The sequence below is a fragment of the Dipodomys merriami genome, unplaced genomic scaffold (genome assembly GCF_024711535.1).
Source record: "Dipodomys merriami isolate MVZ:Mamm:240054 unplaced genomic scaffold, mDipMer1.0.p SCAF_877, whole genome shotgun sequence".
NCBI classification, from domain to species: Eukaryota; Metazoa; Chordata; class Mammalia; order Rodentia; family Heteromyidae; genus Dipodomys; species Dipodomys merriami.
The window spans coordinates 345001-372806 of record NW_027206487.1 but is presented as its reverse complement, the minus strand read 5'-3'; the positions used below and the strand labels follow the sequence as shown (position 1 = coordinate 372806).

The 27806-nt window shown below is 65.7% G+C and overlaps 2 protein-coding genes across 4 annotated transcripts in view; one reads left to right on the top strand and one right to left on the bottom strand.

Moving 5' to 3' along the window:
- Window positions 1-180: 180 nt before the first annotated feature.
- LOC138820400 (voltage-dependent calcium channel subunit alpha-2/delta-4-like) lies at window positions 181-12448 on the top strand. Its single transcript, XM_070012055.1, has 9 exons — window positions 181-459; window positions 3388-3457; window positions 3747-3823; window positions 4094-4146; window positions 4867-4919; window positions 6218-6335; window positions 9767-9879; window positions 10799-10881; window positions 12347-12448. The coding sequence occupies exons 1-9, from the start codon at window positions 181-183 to the stop codon at window positions 12446-12448; spliced, it is 948 nt and encodes a 315-aa protein (XP_069868156.1).
- Window positions 12449-13345: 897 nt separating this feature from the next.
- LOC138820401 (adiponectin receptor protein 2) overlaps window positions 13346-27806 on the bottom strand; it is a 25359-nt gene continuing 10898 nt past the window's right edge. For all 3 annotated transcript variants that reach the window (XM_070012056.1, XM_070012057.1, XM_070012058.1), the window contains exons 2-8: window positions 24296-24549; window positions 19631-19750; window positions 18472-18643; window positions 17268-17454; window positions 16544-16731; window positions 15324-15517; window positions 13346-14790 (exon numbers count right to left, since the gene is read on the bottom strand). In XM_070012056.1, coding sequence (XP_069868157.1) covers window positions 14662-14790; window positions 15324-15517; window positions 16544-16731; window positions 17268-17454; window positions 18472-18643; window positions 19631-19750; window positions 24296-24466 — 1161 coding nt within the window. In that variant the 5' untranslated portion in view covers window positions 24467-24549 and the 3' untranslated portion in view covers window positions 13346-14661. The remainder of the gene's footprint in view (window positions 14791-15323; window positions 15518-16543; window positions 16732-17267; window positions 17455-18471; window positions 18644-19630; window positions 19751-24295; window positions 24550-27806) is intronic.

Genomic DNA, 27806 nt, shown 5'->3' with positions numbered 1-27806 from the left:
GCAAGGTTTGGTGATCAACCCACGAGGCCACGGCTACAGAACAGCCCAGGCTCCGCGGAGTGCACAGCGCAGGGATGTGCAGGAAGGAACATTCTAGAACAGATCCGGTGGCGAGGCAGGCCGAGCAGGAGAAGGGCTTGACAGCACCTGAGTGTCCGCAGGCAGGCTGCTGTCCGGAGGATGCCGGGCCCGGCCGCCGGAAGCCATGTCCAGGCTGGGGCGCACGGGACCCACCAGGCCAGTGGACAGCCCGGCCCCGGCGCCGTCCCCTTCCGTCTGTCCATCTCTCCATCTGTCCGTCTGTCCTTGCTTGACACAAAGATCGTCCGTTCACACCGACTCTGGGGCAGGGCAGCCACAGAGCCCCTGGCTCAGAGCCGCTGGACAGGGCACCCCAAAACCGGCGGCCTGAAGCCCCATGTTTACAACCGCCCCATTTCTAAGGACCAGGAGCTCCGGGTGGACAGGGACGTCCCCAGCGAACCACCAAAAGAAACATAAAAAGCCAGCAGTGGCCCCACGTGGTGGCGCGCTGGCCTCGAGTGAGAGCGCTCAGGGGCAGCGCCTGCCGGGCCCTGAGTTCAAGACCCACGGAAGGAGGGAGGGGGAGGGGGAGGGGGGAGGGGGGGAGGGGGGGGGAGGGGGAGGGGGAGGGGGGAGGGGGAGGGGGAGGGAGGGAGGGGAGGGGGAGGAGAGGGGGAGGGAGGGAGGGGGAGGGGGAGGGGGGAGGGAGGGAGAGGGGGAGGGAGGGAGAGGGGGAGGGAGGGGGAGGGGGGAGGGGGAGGGGGAGGGGGAGGGGAGGGAGGGAGGGAGGGGGAGGGGGAGGGAGGGAGGGGAGGGGGAGGAGAGGGGGAGGGAGGGTGGGAGGGAGGGGGAGGGAGAGAGGGGGGGAGGGAGGGAGGGAGGGAGGGAGGAAGAAGCCCTGAGGGCCCGAAGTGTGCTTGTGACCACCCCCTGCCTCTCCAGTTTCACAAGCACTACACTAAAAGGCAAAGAAGCTTCTAGAAGCTTCTGCCAGAGCCCTAAGCTTTGATCTGTCGCTCTGAGTCTGCCCTGGTGGCCACCCAGGAGGTGAGACCTCACCAGCCACCAGGACCCAGGACTGGCAGGGAAAGGCCAGGGCCGCCACCCTCACCCCTGCCGGGCCCGTCACCCTCACCCCTCACCCCTGCCAGGCCAGGCCCACCACCCCTCACCCCTCACCCCTGCCGGGCCAGGGCCTGCCACCCCTCACCCCTGCCGGGCCAGGGCCCGCCACCCCTCACCCCTCACCCTGCCGGGCCAGGCCCGCCACCCCTCACCCCTCACCCCTGCCGGGCCCGTCACCCTCACCCCTCACCCCTGCCAGGCCAGGCCCACCACCCCTCACCCCTCACCCCTGCCGGGCCAGGGCCTGCCACCCCTCACCCCTGCCGGGCCAGGGCCCGCCACCCCTCACCCCTCACCCCTGCCGGGCCAGGCCCGCCACCCCTCACCCCTCACCCCTGCCGGGCCCGTCACCCTCACCCCTCACCCCTGCCAGGCCAGGGCCCATCACCCCTCACCCCTCACCCCTGCCGGGCCAGGCCCCGCCACCCCTCACCCCTCACCCCTGCCGGGCCAGGCCCCGCCACCCCTCACCCCTCACCCCTGCCGGGCCAGGGCCCCTCCGCTTCACCTCGCTCACTCACACAGACCCCGTCCCATTCTCCAAGGGGAAACCAGCAGGGACGCCACGTGGCATGGCCGTGTTCTCTCCGGGATCGAGGGGCACAGGCCAATGAACTGGGGCCCGGGGGGGGGGCACCCACGGGTGGGAGCCTGATTAGCTGTGAGTTCTTGGCTGCCGGGGTGCGTCTGCCCTCTGGGGTGCGTCTGGGGTGCGTCTGCCCTCTGGGGTGCGTCTGGGGTGCGTCTGCCCTCTGGGGTGCGTCTGGGTGCGTCTGCCCTCTGGGGTGCGTCTGCCCTCTGGGGTGCGTCTGGGGTGCGTCTGCCCTCTGGGGTGCGTCTGTGTCTGGGGTGCGTCGGCCCTCCGGGGTGCGTCTGTCCTCTGGGGTGCGTCTGTCCTCTGGGGTGCATCTGTCCTCTGGGGTGCGTCTGCCGTCTGGGGTACATCTGTCCTCTGGGGTGCGTCTATGTCTGGGGTGCGTCTGTGTCTGGGGTGCGTCTGTGTCTGGGGTGCGTCTGTCCTCTGGGGTGCGTCTGTGGGGTGCATCTGTGCTCTGGGGTGCGTCTGTCCTCGGGGGTGCGTCTGTGTCTGGGGTGCGTCTGTGTCTGGGGTGCGTCTGTGTCTGGGGTGCGTCTGTCCTCTGGGGTGCGTCTGTCCTCTGGGGTGCGTCTGTGTCTGGGGTGCGTCTGTGTCTGGGGCGCGCCTGTGTCTGGGGCGCGTCTGTGTCTGGGGCGCGTCTGCGTCTGGGGCGCGCCTGCGTCTGGGGCGCGTCTGTGTCTGGGGCGCGTCTGTCCTCTGGGGAGCATCTGCGTCTGGGGTGCGTCTGTCCTCTGGGGTGCGTCTGTGTCTGGGGTGCGTCTGTGTCTGGGGTGCGTCTGTGTCTGGGGTATGTCTGTCTGGGGTGCGTCTATCCTCTGGGGTGCGTCTGCGTCTGGGGTGCGTCTGTGTCTGGGGTGCGCCTGCGTCTGGGGTGCGCCTGTGTCTGGGGTGCGTCTGTGTCTGGGGTGCGTCTGTCCTCTGGGGTGCATCTGCGTCTGGGGTGCATCTGTCCTCTGGGGCGCGTCTGCGTCTGGGGTGCGTCTGCGTCTGGGGCGCGTCTGTGTCTGGGGTGCATTTGTCCTCTGGGGTGCGTCTGTGTCTGGGGCGCGTCTGCGTCTGGGGTGCTCCTGGCGGGCCTGGCCTCCTCAGCGTCCTCAGCTCCCAGATCCTCTGCCCTCCTCCCCCCCCTCCCCTCCTCCCCCCCTCCCCCCCTGCTTATGGGTGGGCCGTGCCCTGTGCCAGGTGCGGTGGGGTGCGGCGACCCTGCCTGCGGGGGTCCCGAAATTCACTGCCAGGCACCGACTCCCCCACCCTGGCTGGACACAGGCGGCACAGCCGGGGGAAGGCCGCGGGGCAGCGAGCCTTCCAGACAAAGGGGAGGCTGCAGACTCCGCGGCCAGCCCCAGGCGGGCCTTTAAGCAAACTCCCAGGCACCCCTTCTGGTGACTGCTCACACGTCATTGGCCAGCCAGTGCCCTTGGGTGCAAGGCCTTCTGGGAAACGTAGTCTTTCCATCCCACCCAGCAGCACTGGGCTGGCACTGGGCCCGCTGGCACAGGGGCACGGGGGCAGGGGCCAGGGGGAGAGGGGACAGACGCGGGAAGCGGCTTCCGTGAACCCACGCCCCCTCTCCCCCTCCCTGCCCCTCCCCGTCTGCACCCACCCCCCCCCGTCCCTCCCCGCCCTCCCCCCCTTCACAGACAGGACGATTTCTGGGGCAGGTGGACGGTGCCCTCATGGCCCAGCTGCTGGACATGGGTGTGTTCAGCCAGTAAGCGGCCCCTCCTGAACCTAGGCAGATCCAGATAGAGCCCCCAAAGCGGCCCTTCAGGCCTGGACACGGTACGGGGCGGGGGGGGGGGGGGGGTAAGCCGGGGTAAGCCGGGGGGTAAGCGGCGCCCCAAGCCCCCTCCAGCCCTGAGCCAGCCAGGGCCCCGACGCATGTGTGCACCGTGCTGCCGGCCCCGACACGCCAGCACTGGGTCCTGAGCAGAGGCCGGGCTCCCCAGGGCAAGGCCGGGCGCTGGCCCCGGCCTCCCCGACCGCCTCTGACCCCCAGGGGTGACCATGTACGACTACCAGGCCATGTGCAAGGCCCCGGCCCAGCGGCCCAGCGCCGCCCATCCCCTGACCAGCGTGAGTGTCACCCTACACCCCCCCCCCGCCACGCTGCCCGCCCGGGCCTGGCCCGTCCCGCCCCCCCCCCCCCCCGCCACGCTGCCCGCCCCGGCCTGGGGCCCATCCCACCCCCCCATCAGCCTGTCACGGGGAGGGTAGGCTTGGAGGAGCGCCCCCGGGGCCTGTCTGCAGGGGCCGGCCCACGCTGGGGAGGCGCGGCGTGGAGGGCGCCCCTGCTCTGCGGCCCCTGCTCTGTGGCCTGCCTGACGCACACTCTGCCCTTCACAGCCGCTCTCCGCCTGCCTCGCCCTGGCTCGCTGGCTGATGCATGAGCTGCTGCTGTGAGTGCGGCCTGCGCCCCCCAAGTCCTTCCTGTGCCCCTCCCGTGTCCTTCCTGCGCCCCTCCCGTGTCCTTCCTGTGCCCCCCGCGTCCTTCCTGTGCCCCTCCCATGTCCTTCCTGCGCCCCCCCGTGTCCTTCCTGCGCCTCCCGTGTCCTTCCTGCGCCCTCCCGCGTCCTTCCTGTGCCCCTCGTGTCCTTCCTGTGCTCCTCCCGTGTCCTTCCTGTGCTCCTCCCGTGTCCTTCCTGCGCCTCCCGTGTCCTTCCTGCGCCCCTCCCGTGTCCTTCCTGTGCCCCCTCCCGTGTCCTTCCTGTGCCCCCCCGTGTCCTTCCTGTGCTCCTCCCGTGTCCTTCCTGCGCCTCCCGTGTCCTTCCTGCGCCCCTCCCGTGTCCTTCCTGCGCCCCTCCCGTGTCCTTCCTGTGCCCCTCGTGTCCTTCCTGAGCCCCCCCCCCGTGTCCTTCCTGCGCCCCTTGTGTCCTTCCTGCGTCCCTCCCCCTGTGTGACCTCCACACACACCTGCGGCCAGGCCTCAGGGACAGAGGCTGAGGCCTAGGTGGTCAGAGCTGCTCCTGAGACTCTAGCAGGAAGAGGGTTGGAGGGGGGTCTGGGAGGGGGAGGAGGGGAGGAGGGAGAGGAGGGGCAGGGAGGAGGGGGAGGAGGGTGGGGGCCGGGAGGAGGCCTGGCGGGCAGTATCAGCTGTCCGTCCATCCATCTGTCTGCAGGTCCTTGCTGGAGTGGAGCTCCTGGGGCTCCTGGCTGGACAGAGGGGCGGAGGGTGAGTCGGGAACTCTGGTCAGGGTGTGGTCAGCGCGGGGGGGGGGGGGGGGGCGAGGGGGCGGGTCATCGCTCACCATCTCACACCACCCACCCCATCGCCCCCCACGCCCGCCCCTCACCTGTCACCTGGGGACCTCACGGGACCCCATCCCGTCCCATGACGTCGTCATGGTCATGTGACACCATCATCCTGCAACATCACCCGCCCCTCAACGTCATTGTCCTATGATGTTATCACCACCTGTGACCTCATCGTGTGACATCACCGCCCCACATCACCTCACCCTGGGATGTCATCACCCTCGCCCTGTGACGTCATCCTGTGACATCACCGCCACACATCACCCTCGCCCTGTGATGTCATCATTGCCCTGTGATATCACCACCCCACATCACCTCGTCCTGTGATGTCATCACCTCGCCCTGTGACATCATCTCGTGCCCACATCACCCTTGCCCTGTGACGTCATCACTGCCCTATGACGTCGCCGCCCCACATCACCCTCGCCGCCTCCCTGACACCGTGGCCCCCGTGTGGCCCGGTCCCATCCCGCGCCTCACTCACCCTGGGCCCGGCGGGTCCCTCCCTGGGCAGCCAAAGCCGTCTTCCATCACTGTGAGTGGCTCTGGCTGGGCGGGGCCTGGGGTTGCCCGAGGGCGGGTCCTGGGCGGGTCCTGGGGCTTCCCAGGGGCGGGGCCTGGGGTTGCCCGGGGGCGTGGCCTGGGCGGGGCCTGCGGGCTGCCCGGGGGCGGGGTTTGGGGCTGCCCGGGGGCGGGGCCTGGGGCTGCCGGGGTGGGGTCTGGGCGGGGCCTGGGGTGCCCAGGGGCGGGGCCTGGGGCTTTCCGGGGCGGGGTCTGGGCGGGGTCTGGGCGGGGCCTGCGGGCTACCCGGGGGCGGGGTTTGGGGCTGCCCGGGGGCGGGGCCTGGGCGGGGCCTGGGGCTGCCCGGGGCGGGGCCTGGGGCTGCCCGGGGCGGGGTCTGGGCGGGGCCTGGGGCTGCCGGGGACGGGGTCTGGGCGGGGCCTGGGGCTGCCGGGGGCGGGGTCTGGGCGGGGCCTGGGGCTGCCGGGGGCGGGGTCTGGGCGGGGCCTGGGGCTGCCGGGGGCGGGGTCTGGGCGGGGCCTGGGGCTGCCGGGGGCCGGCCCTCTGCGCCCCGTGCCCGGCCCGGGCCCCACGCGTCCCCCCCGGGGCTCTGGTCTCCGAGGGGCGGTGCCCTGGCGGGCCGAGGCCCTGGCGGCCAGGGGTCCCCCCCGCCCCGGACGCCACCACAACGGCCCCCTCCCGGCCCCGCCACAGCGCACAAGCACAAGAAGCAGGACGTGCTGCACCCCTGCGACACGGAGTACCCGGTGTTCGCGCACCAGGCGGCCGCGCGCCAGGCCAGCGGGGCCATCCCGTGCGGGGCCTGCCGGAAGTAAGTCTGCCCGGGTCGTCCCCACCCAGCCAGGGCCACGCCACGCCCGCCCCGGCCACGCCCCCTCCTGTGCTCCGGCCACGCCCCTCCTGTGCTCCGGCCACGCCCTGCCTGCCCCGGCCACGCCCCCTCCTGTGCTCCGGCCACGCCCCCTCCTGTGCTCCGGCCACGCCCTGCCCGCCCCGGCCACGCCCCCCCCGCGCTGCCCCCGCGCTGCCCCCCCCGCTGCCCCCGCGCTGCCCCCCGCCGCCCCCTCCACGCTGTCCCCTCACTGCCCCCCCCCCGCGCTGCCCCCAGCTGCCCCCAGCTGCCCCCCCCGCTGCCCCCTCACCCCCGCACTGCCCCCCGCACTGCCCCCCCTCCTGGGCCCCCACGCTGTCCCCACGCTATCCCCACGCTGTCCCCGCACTGCCCCCCCTCCTGGGCCCCCACGCTGTCCCCACGCTGTCCCCACGCTGTCCCCGCACTGTCCCCCCTCCCGGGCCCACTGGGTCTCCACCCGAGTCCAGGAGCCGCGCCCTACCTGCGCAGCCCACATGCATCACCTAGGCTGTGTCTGTGTCCATCTGCCATGTGTGTCCATGCTGTGTCTGTGCTGTGTCTGTGTCTGTGCTGTGTCTGTGCTGTGTCTGTGTCTGTGCTGTGCTGTGTCTGTGCTGTGTCTGTGCTGTGTCTGTGCTGTGTCTGTGCTGTGTCTGTGCTGTGTCTGTGCTGTGTCTGTGCTGTGCTGTGTCTGTGCTGTGTCTGTGCTGTGCTGTGTCTGTGCTGTGTCTGTGCTGTGCTGTGTCTGTGTCTGTGTCTGTGTCTGTGCTGTGTCTGTGTCTGTGTCTGTGTCTGTGTCTGTGCTGTGTCCGTGCTGTGTCTGTGCTGTGTCTGTGCTGTGCTGTGTCTGTGCTGTGCTGTGCTGTGCTGTGTCTGTGCTGTGTCTGTGTCTGTGCTGTGTCTGTGTCTGTGTCTGTGTCTGTGCTGTGTCTGTGTCTGTGTCTGTGTCTGTGTCTGTGCTGTGTCTGTGCTGTGCTGTGCTGTGTCTGTGCTGTGTCTGTGCTGTGTCTGTGCTGTGTCTGTGTCTGTGCTGTGTCTGTGCTGTGTCTGTGTCTGTGCTGTGCTGTGTCTGTGCTGTGTCTGTGCTGTGTCTGTGCTGTGTCTGTGCTGTGTCTGTGCTGTGTCTGTGCTGTGTCTGTGCTGTGCTGTGTCTGTGCTGTGTCTGTGCTGTGCTGTGTCTGTGCTGTGTCTGTGCTGTGCTGTGTCTGTGTCTGTGTCTGTGTCTGTGCTGTGTCTGTGTCTGTGTCTGTGTCTGTGTCTGTGCTGTGTCCGTGCTGTGTCTGTGCTGTGTCTGTGCTGTGCTGTGTCTGTGCTGTGCTGTGCTGTGCTGTGTCTGTGCTGTGTCTGTGTCTGTGCTGTGTCTGTGTCTGTGTCTGTGTCTGTGCTGTGTCTGTGTCTGTGTCTGTGTCTGTGTCTGTGCTGTGTCTGTGTCTGTGTCTGTGTCTGTGTCTGTGCTGTGCTGTGTCTGTGTCTGTGCTGTGTCTGTGCTGTGTCTGTGCTGTGTCTGTGTCTGTGCTATGTCTGTGCTGTGTCTGTGCTGTGTCTGTGCTGTGCTGTGTCTGTGCTGTGTCTGTGTCTGTGCTGTGTCTGTGCTGTGTCTGTGTCTGTGCTGTGCTGTGTCTGTGTCTGTGCTGTGTCTGTGTCTGTGTCTGTGTCTGTGCTGTGTCTGTGCTGTGTCTGTGTCTGTGCTGTGCTGTGTCTGTGTCTGTGCTGTGTCTGTGCTGTGTCTGTGCTGTGCTGTGTCTGTGTCTGTTCTGTGCTGTGTCTGTGCTGTGTCTGTGTCTGTGTCTGTGTCTGTGTCTGTGTCTGTGCTGTGTCTGTGTCTGTGTCTGTGCTGTGTCTGTGTCTGTGTCTGTGTCTGTGCTGTGTCTGTGTCTGTGTCTGTTCTGTGCTGTGTCTGTGCTGTGCTGTGTCTGTGTCTGTGCTGTGTCTGTGCTGTGTCTGTGCTGTGTCTGTGTCTGTGTCTGTGCTGTGTCTGTGCTGTGTCTGTGTCTGTGCTGTGTCTGTGCTGTGTCTGTGCTGTGTCTGTGTCTGTGCTGTGTCTGTGCTGTGTCTGTGCTGTGTCTGTGTCTGTGCTGTGTCTGTGCTGTGTCTGTGCTGTGCTGTGCTGTGTCTGTGCTGTGCTGTGTCTGTGCTGTGTCTGTGTCTGTGCTATGTCTGTGCTGTGTCTGTGCTGTGTCTGTGCTGTGCTGTGTCTGTGCTGTGTCTGTGTCTGTGCTGTGTCTGTGTCTGTGCTGTGTCTGTGTCTGTGTCTGTGTCTGTGCTGTGCTGTGTCTGTGCTGTGTCTGTGTCTGTGCTGTCTGTGCTGTGTCTGTGCTGTGTCTGTGCTGTGTCTGTGTCTGTGCTGTGTCTGTGTCTGTGCTGTCTGTGCTGTGTCTGTGCTGTCTGTGCTGTGTCTGTGTCTGTGCTGTGTCTGTGCTGTGCTGTGTCTGTGCTGTGTCTGTGTCTGTGCTGTGTCTGTGTCTGTGCTGTGTCTGTGCTGTGTCTGTGCTGTCTGTGCTGTGTCTGTGCTGTGTCTGTGCTGTGTCTGTGCTGTGCTGTGTCTGTGTCTGTGCTGTGTCTGTGCTGTGTCTGTGCTGTGTCTGTGCTGTGTCTGTGTCTGTGCTGTGTCTGTGCTGTGTCTGTGCTGTGCTGTGCTGTGTCTGTGTCTGTGCTGTGTCTGTGCTGTGTCTGTGCTGTGCTGTGTCCGTGCTGTGCTGTGTCTGTGTCTGTGCTGTGTCTGTGCTGTGTCCGTGCTGTGCTGTGCTGTGTCTGTGCTGTGTCTGCGTCTGTGCTGTGTCTGTGCTGTGTCTGTGCTGTGTCCGTGCTGTGTCTGTGCTGTGCTGTGTCTGTGCTGTGTCTGTGCTGTGTCTGTGCTGTGTGTCCGTGCTGCGTGTGTCCGTGCTGTGTCTGTGCTGTGTCCATGCTGTGTCCGTGTACTGCGTGTGTCCGTGATGCATGTCCATGCTGTGTGTCCGTGTGATGCATGTCCATGCTGTGTCTGCATGCTGCATGTCCGTGCTGCGTGTCTATGCTGCGTGTCTGTGTGCTGCCTGTGTCCGTGCTGTTTCTGTGTGCTGCATGTCTGTGCTGCGTGTCTATGCTGCGTGTCCGTGTGCTGCCTGTGTCCGTGCTGCATGTGTCCTGCTGCATGTCCATGCGCTGCGTGTCCATGCGCTGCGTGTGTCCGTGCTGCCTGTGTGAACATGCGGATGCCGGTCTGGGGTTCTCAGCCTCCTGGTGCAACTGCAGCCAAGTGTGGGTGCCTGGCGCCACCTTGTGGTCAGCCCGGGAGCTGCGCCCTCCCCCGTGTATGGGGGCCGGCGCGGAGCCCAGCTGGGGTCCCCCCAGCCCCCCCCCCCGCCCCACCCCTTCCCCTAAGCCCCCACCCCCACCCCCCTCTGCTGCAGGGCGTTTGCGATGCAACAGATCCCCCGCAGCAACCTCCTCCTGCTGGCCGCCGACCCGGACTGCAGCTGCAGTGACTTCCCACCCATCCTGCGGGAGGCCTCGGAGGTCAGATATATCCTGTGTCCTGCGGGGGGCCACGGAGGTCAGCTCTGTCCTGTGTCCTGTGGGGGGCCACGGAGGTCAGCTCTGTCCTGTGTCCTGCGGGGGGCCACGGAGGTCAGCTCTGTCCTGTGTCCTGCGGGGGGCCACGGAGGTCAGCTCTGTCCTGTGTCCTGCGGGAGGCCTCGGAGGTCAGCTCTGTCCTGTGTCCTGTGGGGGGCCACGGAGGTCAGCTCTGTCCTGTGTCCTGTGGGGGGCATGGAGGTCAGCTCTGTCCTGTGTCCTGCGGGGGGCCACGGAGGTCAGCTCTGTCCTGTGTCCTGCGGGAGGCCACGGAGGTCAGCTCTGTCCTGTGTCCTGCGGGAGGCCTCGGAGGTCAGCTCTGTCCTGTGTCCTGCGGGAGGCCTCGGAGGTCAGCTCTGTCCTGTGTCCTGTGGGGGGGGCCATGGAGGTCAGCTCTGTCCTGTGTCCTGTGCGGGGGCCACGGAGGTCAGCTCTGTCCTGTGTCCTGCGGGAGGCCTCGGAGGTCAGCTCTGTCCTGTGTCCTGTGGGGGGCCACGGAGGTCAGCTCTGTCCTGTGTCCTGTGGGGGGCATGGAGGTCAGCTCTGTCCTGTGTCCTGTGCGGGGGGCCACGGAGGTCAGCTCTGTCCTGTGTCCTGCGGGGGGGCCACGGAGGTCAGCTCTGTCCTGTGTCCTGTGGGGGGGGCCACGGAGGTCAGCTCTGTCCTGTGTCCTGTGGGGGGCCACGGAGGTCAGCTCTGTCCCCACATGGGACGAGGGGAGGGCCCTGAGGCCCATCTCACCCCCAGCGTGCTGGGGAGCTCATCCCAGCCACCTGCTGGGGGGGCCTGGGGCCGCTGGCAGGGCAGGGACCGCCTTGGGTCCCCAGGGCGCCCGATCCCTGCTGTTGGCCTTGACCACGGGTCCGCACACAACGCCTCCGTCAAGTGTGAGCGCATGCGCTCCCAGAAGCCCCGGCGGCGCCCGGACGCCTGCCACGCCTTCCACCCCGAGGTGAGGGGGCCGGCCACGGGGGGGGGGGGCTCCTTCCCACAGACAGTGTGTCCTGGGGGGCTCCTTCCCACAGACAGTGTGTCCTGGGGGGCTCCTTCCCACAGTGCGTCCTGGGGGGCTCCTTCCCACAGACAGTGCATCCTGGGGGGCTCCTTCCCACAGACAGTGCATCCTGGGGGGCTCCTTCCCACAGACAGTGCATCCTGGGGGCTCCTTCCCACAGACAGTGCGTCCTGGGGGGCTCCTTCCCACAGTGCGTCCTGGGGGGCTCCTTCCCACAGACAGTGCATCCTGGGGGGCTCCTTCCCACAGACAGTGCATCCTGGGGGGCTCCTTCCCACAGACAGTGCATCCTGGGGGCTCCTTCCCACAGACAGTGCGTCCTGGGGGGCTCCTTCCCACAGTGCGTCCTGGGGGCTCCTTCCCACAGACAGTGCGTCCTGGGGGGCTCCTTCCCACAGACAGTGCGTCCTGGGGGGCTCCTTCCCACAGACAGTGTGTCCTGGGGGGCTCCTTCCCACAGACAGTGTGTCCTGGGGGGCTCCTTCCCACAGTGCGTCCTGGGGGGCTCCTTCCCACAGACAGTGTGTCCTGGGGGCTCCTTCCCACAGACAGTGTGTTCTGGGGGGCTCCTTCCCACAGTGCGTCCTGGGGGCTCCTTCCCACAGACAGTGCGTCCTGGGGGCTCCTTCCCACAGACAGTGCGTCCTGGGGGCTCCTTCCCACAGACAGTGCGTCCTGGGGGGCTCCTTCCCACAGACAGTGTGTCCTGGGGGCTCCTTCCCACAGACAGTGTCCTGGGGGGCTCCTTCCCACAGTGCGTCCTGGGGGCTCCTTCCCACAGACAGTGCGTCCTGGGGGCTCCTTCCCACAGACAGTGCGTCCTGGGGGCTCCTTCCCACAGACAGTGCGTCCTGGGGGGCTCCTTCCCACAGACAGTGCGTCCTGGGGGGCTCCTTCCCACAGACAGTGTGTCCTGGGGGCTCCTTCCCACAGACAGTGCGTCCTGGGGGCTCCTTCCCACAGACAGTGTGTCCTGGGGGCTCCTTCCCACAGACAGTGTGTCCTGGGGGCTCCTTCCCACAGACAGTGCGTCCTGGGGGCTCCTTCCCACAGACAGTGCGTCCTGGGGGGCTCCTTCCCACAGACAGTGCGTCCTGGGGGGCTCCTTCCCACAGACAGTGTGTCCTGGGGGCTCCTTCCCACAGACAGTGCGTCCTGGGGGCTCCTTCCCACAGACAGTGTGTCCTGGGGGCTCCTTCCCACAGACAGTGTGTCCTGGGGGCTCCTTCCCACAGACAGTGCGTCCTGGGGGCTCCTTCCCACAGACAGTGCGTCCTGGGGGCTCCTTCCCACAGTGTGTCCTGGGGGCTCCTTCCCACAGACAATGGATCTTTGGGGTCACAGGGGGGGTCCCCTGGTGGCGGGTCGGGGCAGGGCCCCACGCGCTCTCCTTGGGTCTCAGGAGAACGCGCAGGACTGTGGAGGCGCCTCGCACACCCGGCCCTCGCTCCCGCTGCTCCTGCTCACCACGTGGGGCTGGCTGCGGGCGCCCCGGCTGCTGTGACCCCACCGTGCTGACCGCGCCGGGCCGGGGCGTCCGTGCAGAGACCCCACACACCAGCAGCACCCGCCGGCCGCCTGCAGCTGCGCCCAGACACCCCAGAACCTGCCCCAGCACCCCTGGCAGCACCCCCCTGGCCACCCCCCCCCACCAGGGCGACCTGCTCACCATCTCCAGATGACGAGGGAACAACCCAGGCCCGACCCGCCAGCAGGACGGGGGGGGGGGGGGGGGAAGGTAGGGAAAAAGCAGGGAGGGGGAGGGGGAGGGCCGGCGGAAGCAGGCCGTGTCTGTGGCCCATGCCCCGCCTCCACGTGGGAAGCACTCAACACGTGGGTCCAGGAAGGCTCTGACCTGCATCCCTGGAATCCTGAGGACCCGCCCCCGGCAGAGGGAGGAGGGACAGGGAGCACTATGCTCAGAACGGACATCGCCGTGCTGAAGACTGACGGCCGGACCTCCATTTCCCTAAGGCAGGGAGGCCGCCGTGTCCCCTCAACCCATTGGGGCCAAGCCCGGGAACTCCAGCCTCTCCCCACAGCTGAGGACCTCACGCAGGCCCTCAGCCCCCCCCATGGCTGGACTTTTGGGGTTTGGGGGGGATGAAGCTTGACCTAAGGGTCCGGCACTGTCCCTGAGCTTTCTACGCTGAGCCACGGCGCCACGGCTGCTTTTCTGGTACATTTATTGGACATGAAAAGATCTCTCGGGCTTCCCTGCCCCAGCCCCGCCTCCTGAGGAGCCAGGTGACAGGGCGGCACGCGCCCAGCACAGGGGCTGCTGACAGCCGTTAGTGACGCAGGGCGACCCCGCTCCTTCCCCCGCGGGAGCTGCTCGGGCTCAAGGTGCCGCGGCGACCGGCAGTGACCGGGCAGTAAAGCGCGCCGCACACCGCTCGGCTTCCGTTTGGCTTTTTATTAGAGAAACCGCGAATACAGCAAGTAAGAACCCCGTGGTGAGGGGAACCCCCATCCGGTGCCTTCCTGGAATCCCGACCTTCCACGACACCCCAAAATGTGCTCTGTGGCTTCAGCGAGCTGCGGTGGGGAGGGCAGGGGAATACTGAGAAAGGCCACCATGGAATGGAGAAGCAGGCGCCGCGGGGCCTCGCCACCCTCGGCCGGGGGACACGAGCGGCTGTGCGCGGCGCGGGCCCGGCCGCCGCCCGGAGTAAGGCACGCAGGCACCGGCCTGGCGGGTTCCGGGCGGGCCGCGGGGCGGCGGCCGGGCCCGGGAGGGGGCTCGCTGGAGTCGGGTCGGCGGCGGGGGCTCCTCGTCCCCAAGGGTTTGTGCTATGTTGAACCAGATCCTTCCTGCGTTGGGGCGTGGGTTGACGGCCCGGGGCCGCACCCCAGAACACGGGGCAGGCCAGGCCTGGCCTCTGATATGTGCTGACGCTCCCGCCCCCCACGGGTCGCGCGGGCCGCGCCGGGGGCAGGATGAGGAGGCCAGGCCCCCGCCCCGCCCCACGCAGCGTGGACCCCGTCCCCACCCAACCGCCCGCGCTACCCCTTGCCGAGCTGACCCCGCGGGGCCGGCGCCGGGGAGCCGCCGCGCCAGGGCTACAGCACCACGCCGAGGCCGGGCTCCGAGCCCGGGCGGCGCCGCGGGGCTGGGCCAGGAGGGCAGTGATCGTTAGCGGCCACGTGTGGCCCATCCACGCTCCCGCCAGGACACGGGCCGGCCCGGGCCGGCGCTCCCGAGGGCCCCGGCCCCACCCGCCCCTTCTTTCCAGTGCCCATGCTGGCCGGGAGCAGGGGCTGGGCTCCTGGAGGGCCACGCGTGCCCCTGGCCCCGCGGGGGAGGCCCCACCCGGCCTCCCCGGGCGCCGTGCAAATGGAAACAGTGTGTGGTACTGGTGTCCGCGCTGTAAACAGTTCTCGTAGAAATCCTTGCCGAGCAGCTAGAAATCGTCCGCACGCCGATCCGTGTCCGCGGGCGCCGCGCGGCCGTGCGCAGGCTCCTGGCGGCAGCCGGGCCGCGGAGGGCGGAGGCGGGCGGCGCGCACGGCTGGCGTGGAGCCGGTCACCGCGGCGGGCGCGGCGCGGGCCGCCCTGCCAACGACGCCCTTCCGTGAGGTATGATTTATTTTTGCTTTTCTCTCCTCGGCCTGTGCCAGGCTGGGTCCCCGGGCCACGCCCAAGGCCCACGGGGCGGGGCGGCCGCGGCAGGCGCGTGGGGCCGGGGCGGGTGAGGCCCGCCCGCCAGCCCGCGCGTCACAGCGCATCCTCCTCCGAGCAGCCGCCGCCGACCATGAACCGGAACTCCTGCAGGTTCGAGACGCCGTGGAAGTGGACGAAGGCGCCGGCCACCACGAAGATGTGGAAGAGCTGATGGGAGTGGAACTGCGGAGAGCGGGGGCGCGTCACCGGGCCCGCCACGGCCACCGGACCCCACACCACTGCCCCGTGGGGAGAGCGGGGACGTGGGGCCGAGGGGAAGGGTGCCGAGTGGACCGGGGTCTCATGAAGACCTGGCGTCTCACACCAGGGAGACGTGTCTCCCCGCCGGGCCCGGCCCCGGGGTCGGCGCCACAAGGACGTTAGGGGAATGTGGCCGGGCGCTCCGCTTCCAGCAACCAGGAAACGCAACTGGAGGCATGGCTCCAGCGGTGGAGCACCAGCCAGGAGCCAGCACACGGCGGAGCGAGCGCCAAGCCCGGGCTGGTCGTGAGGCCCTGGGCACCAAGGCTGGGCTGGCCAGGACCTCAAGAGCACCCCGGCCTGGCTCCACTCCAGCCCTGCACCTGACAACCACTCACCTCGGCCTGCCCTCCCTCAGACGCCCTCGGGAGGACCAGCAGGGGAGACGCGACCAGCACCAACGGCCAGCATGGCCGGGCCGGTGCCGCACCGCGCAGACCGCCGGCAGCACTCACCCAGATATCACATTTGCCAGGGAAGAAGCGCTCGGGGATGCGCGCGGCGTAGAGCGCGGCCCCCGTGATGTACAGGCTGGCCATGAGCAAGAGCCAGCCGATCTGCCCGATGGTGGCCGCCTTCAGGAAGCCCTCCGAGATGATGTAGTGCAGGGTGGGGATGATGCCACTCAGGCCCAGGCCCAGGAACACGCCTGGGGAGGGGGGGGAGAAGGACTCAGGCCCAGGCCCAGGAACACGCCTGGGGGGGGGGGGGGAGAGGACTCAGGCCCAGGAACACGCCTGGGGAGGGGGGTGGGGGAGGACTCAGGCCCAGGAACACGCCTGGGGGGGGGGAGAAGGACTCAGGCCCAGGCCCAGGAACACGCCTGGGGAGGGGGGTGGGGGAGAAGGACTCAGGCCCAGGCCCAGGAACACGCCTGGGGGGGGGGGTGGGGGAGGACTCAGGCCCAGGAACACGCCTGGGGGGGGGGGAGAAGGACTCAGGCCCAGGCCCAGGAACACGCCTGGGGAGGGGGGGAGAAGGACTCAGGCCCAGGCCCAGGAACATGCCTGGGGAGGGGGGGGAGAAGGACTCAGGCCCAGGCCCAGGAACATGCCTGGGGAGGGGGGGGAGAAGGACTCAGGCCCAGGCCCAGGAACATGCCTGGGGAGGGGGGGGAGAAGGACTCAGGCCCAGGCCCAGGAACATGCCTGGGGGGGGGGGGGGAGAGGACTCAGGCCCAGGCCCAGGAACATGCCTGGGGGGGGGGGGAGAGGACTCAGGCCCAGGCCCAGGAACATGCCTGGGGGGGGGGGGGGAGAGGACTCAGGCCCAGGAACACGCCTGGGGAGGGGGGGGGAGAAGGACTCAGGCCCAGGAACATGCCTGGGGAGGGGGGGGAGAAGGACTCAGGCCCAGGCCCAGGAACACGCCTGGGGAGGGGGGTGGGAGAGGACTCAGGCCCAGGATCAAGCCTGGGGATGGGGAGGGGGACTCAAGCCCAGGATCAAGCCTGGGGATGGGCAGAAGGCAGTGACCACCGTGGGGTCACCGAGGCTGCTGTCCCGGCCACTGGGAGGCCCTGGCCCGGGCTGCGGCCACGCCTGGCCCTGCTGTGACTGCCCCCGAAGAGCCACGGCAGTGCTGGGGCTGCAGGCAGGACTGAGCCCGGGCTCCGTCACCCTGCCCCGTGAGGCCCTCCTCGTGCCGTGTGCGTCCACGCACGCCCCCTGCATACCTGCTCTGACCCCGCGGTACTGAGGGGTGGCGAACATATCCCACTGGGAGACGATGATGGCAGCGATGCCCAGCACACAGATGACTATCAGGTAGATGAAGCAGGGCTGCGGGTTGCAGTAGAAGGAGTAGTAGAGCCACGGGACGAAGCTCCCCATGATCAGGAGGGCGATGCCCGAGTAGTCCAGTCTAGGGGGGAGAGGAGGGAAGGCCGTGCGCCACACAGAGCCGGCTGCCAGCGGACGCCCCGGCCCGCGCCGCCCACACCGGGCACAGGCACGCGGCCGCTGGCTCCGGCCGAGGAAAAGTGCTTCCATTTGATGACACCAAGAATTCCAAGCCTAGCCGGCCACCGGCGGCTCACACCCGCCATCCCAGCTACTCAGGAAGCTGAGATCTGAGGACCGTGGTTCAAAGCCAGCCCGGACAGAAAAGGCCGTGAAACACTTCAACCACCAGAAAACCAGAAGAGCAACTGTGGCTCAGGTGGTGGAGCGCCCGCCTTGAGCTGAAGAGCTGAGGGACAGCGCCCAGGCCCAGAGTTCAGGCCCACAAAGGACCAAAAGAAAAAAGGATCCTGAGTGTGCAGTCCTAGCTAGTCGGAAGAGGAGATCAGGAGGACTGTAATTCCAGCACAGCCCAGGTGGAGTTAGAGCAAGTTCCTATCTGAAAAAACCTCAGTAAGACAAAAGCAGGCGCAGGGGGCCGCGCGGTGCGGTACTCACTTGGAGAAGAGCCGGGAGACCCCTTCCGAGTGGCAGTAGACGGTGTGGAAGAGCCACGAGAAGGAGAGGCAGAGGATGGCGCCCAGGAAGAAGAGCCCGAAGACCACCTTCTCTTGCAGGGGGGCCACGAAGGAGATGTTGGGGCGGAACATGTGGAAGATGCCCAGGCACAAGAAGAACACGCAGCCTGGGGGAGAATGCGGGGCCGGGTGAGCGCGGGGCCACGGGACGCACGCGCCAGCCGTACGGCCACCACCAGCCACACGGGACACACGTGCCAGCCGCACGGCCACCACCAGCCACACGGGACGCACGCGCCAGCCGCACGGCCACCACCAGCCACACGGGACACACGCGCCAGCCATACGGGACGCACGCGCCAGCCATACGGGACACGCGCCAGCCGTACGGCCACCACCAGCCACACGGGACACACGTGCCAGCCGCACGGGATGCATGCACCAGCCGCACAGGACGCACGCGCCAGCCACATGGGACGTACACGCCAGCCGCACGGCCACCACCAGCCACACGGGACGCACGCGCCAGCCACACGGGACGCACGCGCCAGCCATACGGGACACACGCGCCAGCCGTACGGCCACCACCAGCCACACGGGACGCACGCGCCAGCTGCACGGCCACCACCAGCCACACGGGACGCACGCGCCAGCCACACAGTCACCACCAGCCACACGGGACGCACGTGCCAGCCACACGGGATGCATGCACCAGCCGCACGGGACGCACGCGCCAGCCGCACGGGACGCACGCGCCAGCCGCACGGGACGCACGCGCCAGCCGCACGGGACGCACGTGCCAGCCATACGGGACACACGCGCCAGCCGTACGGCCACCACCAGCCACACGAGACGCACGCGCCAGCTGCACGGCCACCGCCAGCCGCACGGGACGCACGTGCCAGCCGCACGGCCGCCAGCGGCTGGCTCAGCTCCCCGCTCAGAACTCCACGGGAGAAGCGCTGCCGGCCCAGGCTGAGCGTACTCCACGGCACCGCGGCGTCCACACGGCCCGAGAGAAAACAGACAGTGCAGCTCCTGCTTGGCGCCAGCACGCGACCGCCCCCCCACGCACAGAGCCCCGGTGGGCTGACCAGCACGGCCCCTCCGCGTGCGTGCGTGCGTGCCAGCGCGCGGGATGCATCCCACACGGCTGCAACGACTCCCGCGGCCGGGGCCCTCACCCAGGAGGTGGGTCCAGATGTTGCCGGTCTCCGTGTGGATGCGGAAGATGCTGCGGAAGCAGGCGCGGAAGGAGGGCATGGGCGGCCGGTGCCCGTGCAGCAGGAAGTCATTGTCCTTCAGCCAGTCGGGCAGCACGTCGTGCGGGATCACGCGCCAGCGGCCCTCCCACACCTGCAGGGGGCGGGCCCACGTCAGCACGGCCTCGGCCGCACGGCCACGCACGCTCACACCGCGCGCCACACGCCCCGCGTTACTACAATGGACAAGCTGCTCGGTGCAGAGCTGAGAGAAACGCCGGTCATCCCAGCGACTCAGGAGGCTGGGATCTGAGGATCGCGGTTCAAAGCCAGCCCAGGTAGGAAAGTCCGTGGGACTCTGATCTCCAATAAACCACCAGAAAACCAGAAGTGGTGCTGTGGCTCAAGTGGTAGAGCGCTTGCATTGAGCTGAAGAGCAGAGGGACAGCGCCCAGGCCCTGAGTTCAAGCCCCAGGAGCAACAAAAAGAGAGAAAGAGATAGACAGACAGAGAGGAAGAAAGAGCGAGTGAGGGGGAGAGGCTGGCTCTGCGCGGCACTCGCTCCATAGCTCGCAGCCTCCTGAGGAGCGGGCGGGCGGGCGGGCGGGCGGGCGGGCGGGCGGGCGGGCGGGCGGGCGGGCGGCGCCCCGCTGGCAGAAGGTTTCACCAATGACTAAACCTGCGAGCCTGCGCGGGCTTGGGGGGGGGGGGGGCGCTCGGAGTCGCGGAGGGAAAGACCCCGGGATGTTCCCGCTGATCTGAAAACACCAGGAGGCCCGGCCACCTCCAAAGCCCAGAAAATGGCCCCTGCCCAAGCAAGGGCTGGGGTGGCGTGTGAGCGGCCCCGCCCCCACCCCCAACACTTTGGTGCTTCCTGAGCCGCAGGTTTCCTTCTTCCTTTCCTTCTCTTAGCATTTGTAGCTGTACAAAGGAGCGGCCGTTTAACAAGGCCGTGATGAACACGCCGGTCTCAATCCCGCCACCCCCCACTCCCTCCCCCATCCCCCCCCAGCCACCTCCCCTCCCCCCCCCCCCCCCCCCCCCGGTGTTTGGGCCGGCCAGACTGACTGCAGCTGCTGCCAGCTCCGACGCCCGGTGCCCGGGACGGGGTTAGAGGCGGGCGCCCGTCCCCCAGTCTTACCTTGCACACGAACTCCTCCACTCTCTCCATGGCGTGGTGGGCCTGCAGGAGGGGGGACATGCCCATGAACCCCTCGTCCCCCTGAGACGCGCCATCGTCGCTCCCGGGGTGCGCCGCGCCCTGCGGGGCAAACAGAGGGCTGTCAGGGCTGCGGCGGGCAGCGGGGGCGCGGTCCCCGGAGCAGCGGCCACGCGGCTGCACATGGCCAGGCGGGGTCAGCAGCCACGCCGGGCTTGTCTTTGGGGTTAGACGATCTTCACAGACCACATCCTAACACTGCACACAAAACCACTACTGCAGCCTTCCAGACTAAACCCCGAGCCCCTGCGGGCCGGCCGCGCCCAGCCCCTCGGCCCACAGGACATCTTCAGCGTTGGCCCCAGGAAAGGGCTCCACGCAGGTGACGCCACCAGGGCGACACCCACAACCCCTCCCCCGACACCACACAAAAGGCCCAATGAGTCACCCCACTGTCCTCCCCAGTCCTAAGAACCCCTTTGTCCAGAAACATGAAGAAATGAGCTGCCCTGAGCCGGACCGGGGGTGCCCACCCGCAGGCCCAGCATGCTGGGGTGCGACGTGGTGAGGCAGGGTGACACCCTGACGCTGCCTGAAGGGACACGTCATCAAGGTCTCTGGCCGGGCATGACAGTGCACACACGTAATCCCAGCACTGGGTCAGGAGCATTAAGACTCCGGAGCGCGCGCGCACGCACGCGCGCACACACACACACACACACACACACACACACACACATACACACACACACACACACACACACACACACACACGAAGAGCAAAGGCACCAGGGCTGGGGCCATGGTTTGGTGGTAAGAGCACGGGTGGCCTGCGCATGTGCACAGCCCTAAATTCAGTTGGGGGAGGGGAGGGGTTTAATCCCTTCTTCTTACTTTACAAGGTATTACACACACAGGCAACTAATAACAGATTACTACTACACACCCAGCCTCAAGCGTGTCCTCAAAGTATCCTGTCTTTACTCCAACAAAACCTAGGACTATGCCTAATTAACACAGAAGTGATTTTAAAACATCATTTAAAAGCCGGGTGCCGGTGGCTCACGCCTGTCATCCTAGCCACTCTGGAGGCTGAGATCCGAGGATCACAGTTCAAAGCCAGCCTGGGCAGCAAAGTCTGTGAGACTCTCATCTCCAATAAGCTCACTGCACAATGCTCCCTGCACATAGTGCTCCCTGCTCACACTGTATACACCTCACACTGCACACACTGCACAGTGCTCACTGCACAGTGCTCCCTGCTCACACTGTATACTTCTCACACTGCACACACTGCACAGTGCTCCCTGCTCACACTGTATACACTTCTCATACTGCACACACTGCTCAGTGCTCCCTGCTCACACTGTATACACTTCTCACACTGCACACACTGCACAGTGCTCCCTGCTCACACTGTATACACTTCTCACTGCACACACTGCACAGTGCTCCCTGCTCACACTGTATATACTTCTCATACTGCACACACTGCTCACATTACTCACTGCATGCAGAGCTCATGGCACACACTACACAGTGCTCACACCGCTCACGCTGCTCACACCACACAGGCCGCTCATACCGCACAGGCCGCTCACACCGCACAGGCCGCTCACACCGCACAGGCCGCTCACACCGCACAGGCCGCTCACACTGCACAGGCCGCTCACACCGCACAGGCCGCTCACACCGCACAGGCCGCTCACACCACTCACGCTGCTCACACGGCACAGGCTGCTCATACCACACAGGCCGCTCATACGGCACAGGCTGCGCCCTTCACTGCTCACTGCTCATCACACTGCTCGGCGGGGAAGGGCAGGGATCCTTCCCAACAAACCATGTGGAGAGAACAGGAAAACGGCACGCGTGACCGCACTGGACTCAGCTTACTCCACACGGAAGCCAGTTCCAAACAGGACGTACGCTTTAACACAAAAAGGACCTTCATCCCTAAGACTGCTGGAATCAAGCAAGAGCAGCTTCACCACACTAGCCACAGAACTAACACCAAACGCACATGCAACAAGAGCAGCATCGGGGCCTGGGTGGAGAAGCCAATGAAACAAGAGCAGCATCGGGGCCTGGGTGGAGAAGCCAATGAAACAAGAGCAGCATCGGGGCCTGGGTGGAGACAGCCAATAAAACAAGAGCAGCATCGGGGCCTGGGTGGAGAAGCCAATGAAACAAGAGCAGCATCGGGGCCTGGGTGGAGACAGCCAATGAAACAAGAGCAGCATCGGGGCCTGGGTGGAGACAGCCAATGAAACAAGAGCAGCATCGGGGCCTGGGTGGAGACAGCCAATGAAACAAGAGCAGCGTGGGTCACTGAAAGCGTGTGCACAGCCAAGCCATCATGACTGAGTGGAGAGGCCGCCTGTCCACACACAACTACAGCGGGAAAGCCGCACTGGGGGGACTGGCTCAGAGTCTCAGGGGCCTGCCCGCAGGAGGCGCTCAGTTCAAATCCCAGCACGGTCGGCCTCGGCTCCAAGGCCGCAGCAGGAAGCTGGGTCTCTGAGCAGTGCTCCTGGGGGGCACGCTGGGTCTGACAGTGCTCCTGGGGGGCACGCTGGGTCTGACAGTGCTCCTGGGGGGCACGCTGGGTCTGACAGTGCTCCCGGGGGGCACGCTGGGTCTCTGACAGTGCTCCCGGGGGGCACGCTGGGTCTCTGACAGTGCTCCCGGGGGGCACGCTGGGTCTCTGACAGTGCTCCTGGGGGGCATGCTGGGTCTCTGACAGTGCTCCTGGGGGGCACGCTGGGTCTCTGACAGTGCTCCCGGGGGGCACGCTGGGTCTCTGACAGTGTTCCTGGGGGGCACGCTGGGTCTGACAGTGCTCCTGGGGGGCACGCTGGGTCTCTGACAGTGCTCCTGGGGGGCACGCTGGGTCTGACAGTGCTCCTGGGGGGCACGCTGGGTCTGACAGTGCTCCTGGGGGGCACGCTGGGTCTCTGACAGTGCTCCTGGGGGGCATGCTGGGTCTCTGACAGTGCTCCTGGGGGGCACGCTGGGTCTCTGACAGTGCTCCTGGGGGGCACGCTGGGTCTCTGACAGTGCTCCTGGGGGGCACGCTGGGTCTCTGACAGTGCTCCTGGGGGGCACGCTGGGTCTGACAGTGCTCCTGGGGGGCACGCTGGGTCTGACAGTGCTCCTGGGGGGCACGCTGGGTCTCTGACAGTGCTCCTGGGGGGCACGCTGGGTCTGACAGTGCTCCTGGGGGGCACGCTGGGTCTCTGACAGTGCTCCCGGGGGGCACGCTGGGTCTCTGACAGTGCTCCTGGGGGGCATGCTGGGTCTGACAGTGCTCCTGGGGGGCATGCTGGGTCTCTGACAGTGCTCCTGGGGGGCACGCTGGGTCTGACAGTGCTCCTGGGGGGCACGCTGGGTCTCTGACAGTGCTCCTGGGGGGCACGCTGGGTCTCTGACAGTGCTCCTGGGGGGCACGCTGGGTCTGACAGTGCTCCTGGGGGGCACGCTGGGTCTGACAGTGCTCCTGGGGGGCACGCTGGGTCTGACAGTGCTCCTGGGGGGCACGCTGGGTCTGACAGTGCTCCTGGGGGGCACGCTGGGTCTGACAGTGCTCCTGGGGGGCACGCTGGGTCTGACAGTGCTCCTGGGGGGCACGCTGGGTCTCTGACAGTGCTCCTGGGGGGCACGCTGGGTCTCTGACAGTGCTCCTGGGGGGCACGCTGGGTCTCTGACAGTGCTCCTGGGGGGCACGCTGGGTCTGACAGTGCTCCTGGGGGGCACGCTGGGTCTGACAGTGCTCCTGGGGGGCACGCTGGGTCTGACAGTGCTCCTGGGGGGCACGCTGGGTCTGACAGTGCTCCTGGGGGGCACGCTGGGTCTGACAGTGCTCCTGGGGGGCACGCTGGGTCTGACAGTGCTCCTGGGGGGCACGCTGGGTCTCTGACAGTGCTCCTGGGGGGCACGCTGGGTCTCTGACAGTGCTCCTGGGGGGCACGCTGGGTCTCTGACAGTGCTCCTGGGGGGCACGCTGGGTCTGACAGTGCTCCTGGGGGGCACGCTGGGTCTGACAGTGCTCCTGGGGGGCACGCTGGGTCTCTGACAGTGCTCCTGGGGGGCACGCTGGGTCTCTGACAGTGCTCCTGGGGGGCACGCTGGGTCTGACAGTGCTCCTGGGGGGCACGCTGGGTCTGACAGTGCTCCTGGGGGGCACGCTGGGTCTCTGACAGTGCTCCTGGGGGGCACGCTGGGTCTGACAGTGCTCCTGGGGGGCACGCTGGGTCTCTGACAGTGCTCCTGGGGGGCACGCTGGGTCTCTGACAGTGCTCCTGGGGGGCACGCTGGGTCTGACAGTGCTCCTGGGGGGCACGCTGGGTCTGACAGTGCTCCTGGGGGGCACGCTGGGTCTGACAGTGCTCCTGGGGGGCACGCTGGGTCTGACAGTGCTCCTGGGGGGCACGCTGGGTCTGACAGTGCTCCTGGGGGGCACGCTGGGTCTGACAGTGCTCCTGGGGGGCACGCTGGGTCTGACAGTGCTCCTGGGGGGCACGCTGTGGCACGCTGGGCCGGTGTCAGCACTGCCTCTCCTCCCCCCCCACCCACATGCACACACACACGCGCGCACACACACACACACACACACACACACCCCGCCCTCACTGCTGGCACACTCACGTGCGAATGGAGGGAAGGACAGACAGAAGCCCCTAGAACGGGCTCCCGGCCTCCCTGGCAGCTGTCCTCCCGGCCTCCGCGGCTACCATCAAGGCAGTGGCCCTTTCTGAGCCTGAGGTCTGGCTCTGGAGTCCCGGTGTACCCCAACTGGTTTTCTGCTGGCTCGTTCATGGGGTACCCGCGCCTTTCTTGTAGGAGCTCTCTCTTCAGTCTCTTCTCCTGGGAAATTTGGTTTTTAGGACAGTGAGTTGGCCCTAGGGAGCAAAGTGTGTTTCGTAAGTTATCATCCAGGTAGACACATCAAGTCTGTGCAAAGTGTCGTCAGGTGATACACACTGAGACAACAGAAAGTCAGCAACCACGAAGAATGGCAAATACAATCATGACAGTACAAATACAATAACACAGTAACTACTAGAGACATTCAGAGCAGACATTCCCACACAGGGGTGATCAGGAGCACAAGCTTTTTTACCTCTGTCCTGCCTGCGTTTTTTCCTTTTTTGTTAGAAACACGCCTGACTAGAACACATTACAATCTCACTAAACCTCACCTCACCACACTGCTGTATAAAATAATAACACAAAACCGGGCTGGGAAGGTGGCTCAGCGGTAGAGCGCTTGCCTTGCATGCATGAGACCCTGGTTCGATTTCTCAGCACCACATAGGCAGAAAAAAACCGGAAGTAGTGCTGTGGCTCAAGTGTAGAGCCTGTAGCTGAAGAGCTGAGGGACAGCGCCCAGGCCCAGAGTTCAGGCCCCACAACTGACAAAAACAAAAATAAAATAAAGCCAGGTGCCAGTGGCTCATGAGGCTAAGATCTGAGGACTGAAGTTCAAAGCCAGCCCAGGCAGAAAAGTCTGGAGAGCTATGGCTCTAAGTGGTAGAGTATTCACCTTGAGCAAAAGGCCAGGGACAGCGCTCAGGCCCTGAGTACAAAGCCTAAAATAGATAAAACCCTCCCAAGAAACACACAGAAAAGTACTGCGTGCTCTCCCTGGGGAGAGCCCCAGATTCCCGCCCCAGGGCCCCTGGGGCCAGGCCCGGCCACTTCCGCGCAGCCAGCCTGGTCGCATGGCTTGCTGTCGCTCCGCTTGGAGAAGAAATCACTCACTCCTTTCAGATCCCCCCCCCCCCCAGCAACGTTCTAGTCTTCAGGTCATCTAGAACACCCCCCGCCGGTCACACAGACACAGGAGACTACCACACTTAAACCCGAGACGGAGAAGACACACACGGACCCCGCGTGAATGCTGCCTTCCACACACAGACCTCGTGTGAACGCTGCCTTCCACACACGGACCCCGTGTGAACACTGCCTTCCACACACGGACCTCCTTGAACACTGCCTTCCACACACAGACCTCGTGTGAACACTGCCTTCCACACACAGACCTCGTGTGAACACTGCCTTCCACACACGGACCTCCTTGAACACTGCCTTCCACACACAGACCTCGTGTGAACACTGCCTTCCACACACGGACCTCGTGTGAACACTGCCTTCCACACACAGACCTCGCGTGAACACTGCCTTCCACACACGGACCCTGCGTAAACACTGCCTTCCACACACAGACCTCGCGTGAACACCACCTTCCACGCACAGACCCCACGTGAACACTGCCTTCCACGCACAGACCTCGTGTGAACACTGCCTTCCACACACAGACCCCGCGTGAACACTGCCTTCCACACACAGACCTCGCGTGAACACTGCCTTCCACACACAGACCCCGCGTGAACACTGCCTTCCACACACGGACCCCGCGTGAACACTGCCTTCCACACACAGATCTCATGTGAACACTGCCTTCCACACACGGACCTCCTTGAACGCTGCCTTCCACACACGGACCCCGCGTGAACACTGCCTTTCCACACACGGACCTCCTTGAACGCTGCCTTCCACACACAGACCTCGCGTGAACACTGCCTTCCACACACGGACCTCGTGTGAACACTGCCTTCCACACACGGACCTCCTTGAACGCTGCCTTCCACACACGGACCCCGCGTGAACACTGCCTTCCACACACAGACCTCGCGTGAACACTGCCTTCCACGCACGGACCTCGTGTGAACACTGCCTTCCACGCACAGACCTCGTGTGAACACTGCCTTCCACACACGGACCCCGCGTGAACACTGCCTTCCACGCACGGACCTCCTTGAACACTGCCTTCCACACACGGACCCCGCGTGAACGCCGCCTTCCACACGCAGACCTCGCGTGAACACCACCTTCCACGCACGGACCCCGCGTGAACACTGCCAGCCTTCCCCTCGGGAAACCCACCTGCAGACTGACAGGCCCTGCGCAGTGATTTGAGGCACAGATGCGCGAACCATCAGAAAACCGCGGTCCGCTTAAGTAACACGGACCAACCAGCCTCCCAAGTGCCCACGACGGCCCTGCCCACAGGCCTGCTCCCCACCCCCCTCAGCAAGGACAAATACCCACAGAGAAGGCAGCGCGGCCCCCACAGCCCTACCCCCTCCCTAGCTTCTGCCTCCCAGTCAGAGCCCACAGGAGCCTTCTGGGGAGCACTCACCCAACCCGGAGCGCAGAGCACAGGGGAGACCTCACAGGGGCTGCGCAACTGCCCAGTAATAAAAATGAGCACCTGGCGCCTCGATCTGATGTTTCACAACGGAGCCCTCCGTCCAGCACCAGGGTGTGTGCGTGCGTGTGTGTGTAATAATCGACATGTTTTGTTACAACTGTATGGTGGATATATGAATTGATTCTACATGTTAATCTGTTAGCCAAACAAAACACACATCTGAAACCTAATTTCCAACCAACACCCGAATCACATTCTTTCATTAGCTTGAAAATCAATGTTTAGTATCACTTTTCTTTAACCTACAGCTTAAAAAAAAAAGAAAGAAAGAAAAAGAAAACAGCATTCAGGTAATGCCCAATTTAAATAACTCTTAAAACCCTAAATCAGGCACCGGTGGCTCCCGCCTGTCACCCCAGCTACTCAGGATGCTGAGCTCTAAGGATCACGGTTCGAAGCCAGCCCGGGCAGGAGAGTCCAAGAGACTCTCGTCTCCAATGAACCACCAGAAAACCAGAAGTAGAGCTGTGGTTCAAGTGGTAGAGCACTGGCCTTGAAAAATCTCTGGGACAGTGTCCAGGCCCTGAGTTCAAGCCCATGACCAACGTAAACAAAAATATATATGGAAATATTTACTCCTAAAAAAAAGTCATTTCTTCCAGTTTATTGTTGTATATTTTACCTTTTTTCCATTTTTGCCTGCACTTCCAAACAAATTCAAACACAATTTTATTTTTTGTCAGTCACAGGGCTTGAACTCAGGGCCTGAGCCGTCCCGGAGCTTTTCAGCTCAAGGCTGGAGCTCTAACACTTCGAGCACAGCGCCACTTCCAGTTTTCTGGAAGTTAACTGGAGATCAGAGTCTCATGGACTTTCCTGCCCAGGCTGGCTTTGAACCGCGATCCTCAGATCTGTCTCCTGAGTAGCTGGGATGACAGGTGT

Bases quoted from the DNA above. Each gene is read 5' to 3' on its own strand.
- LOC138820400 (XM_070012055.1), top strand. From the start codon at position 181: ATGCCGGGCCCGGCCGCCGGAAGCCATGTCCAGGCTGGGGCGCACGGG. The intron at 4,147-4,866 runs GTGAGTGCGGCC...ATCTGTCTGCAG, and splicing joins CTGATGCATGAGCTGCTGCT to GTCCTTGCTGGAGTGGAGCT. The intron at 4,920-6,217 runs GTGAGTCGGGAA...GCCCCGCCACAG, and splicing joins GCTGGACAGAGGGGCGGAGG to CGCACAAGCACAAGAAGCAG.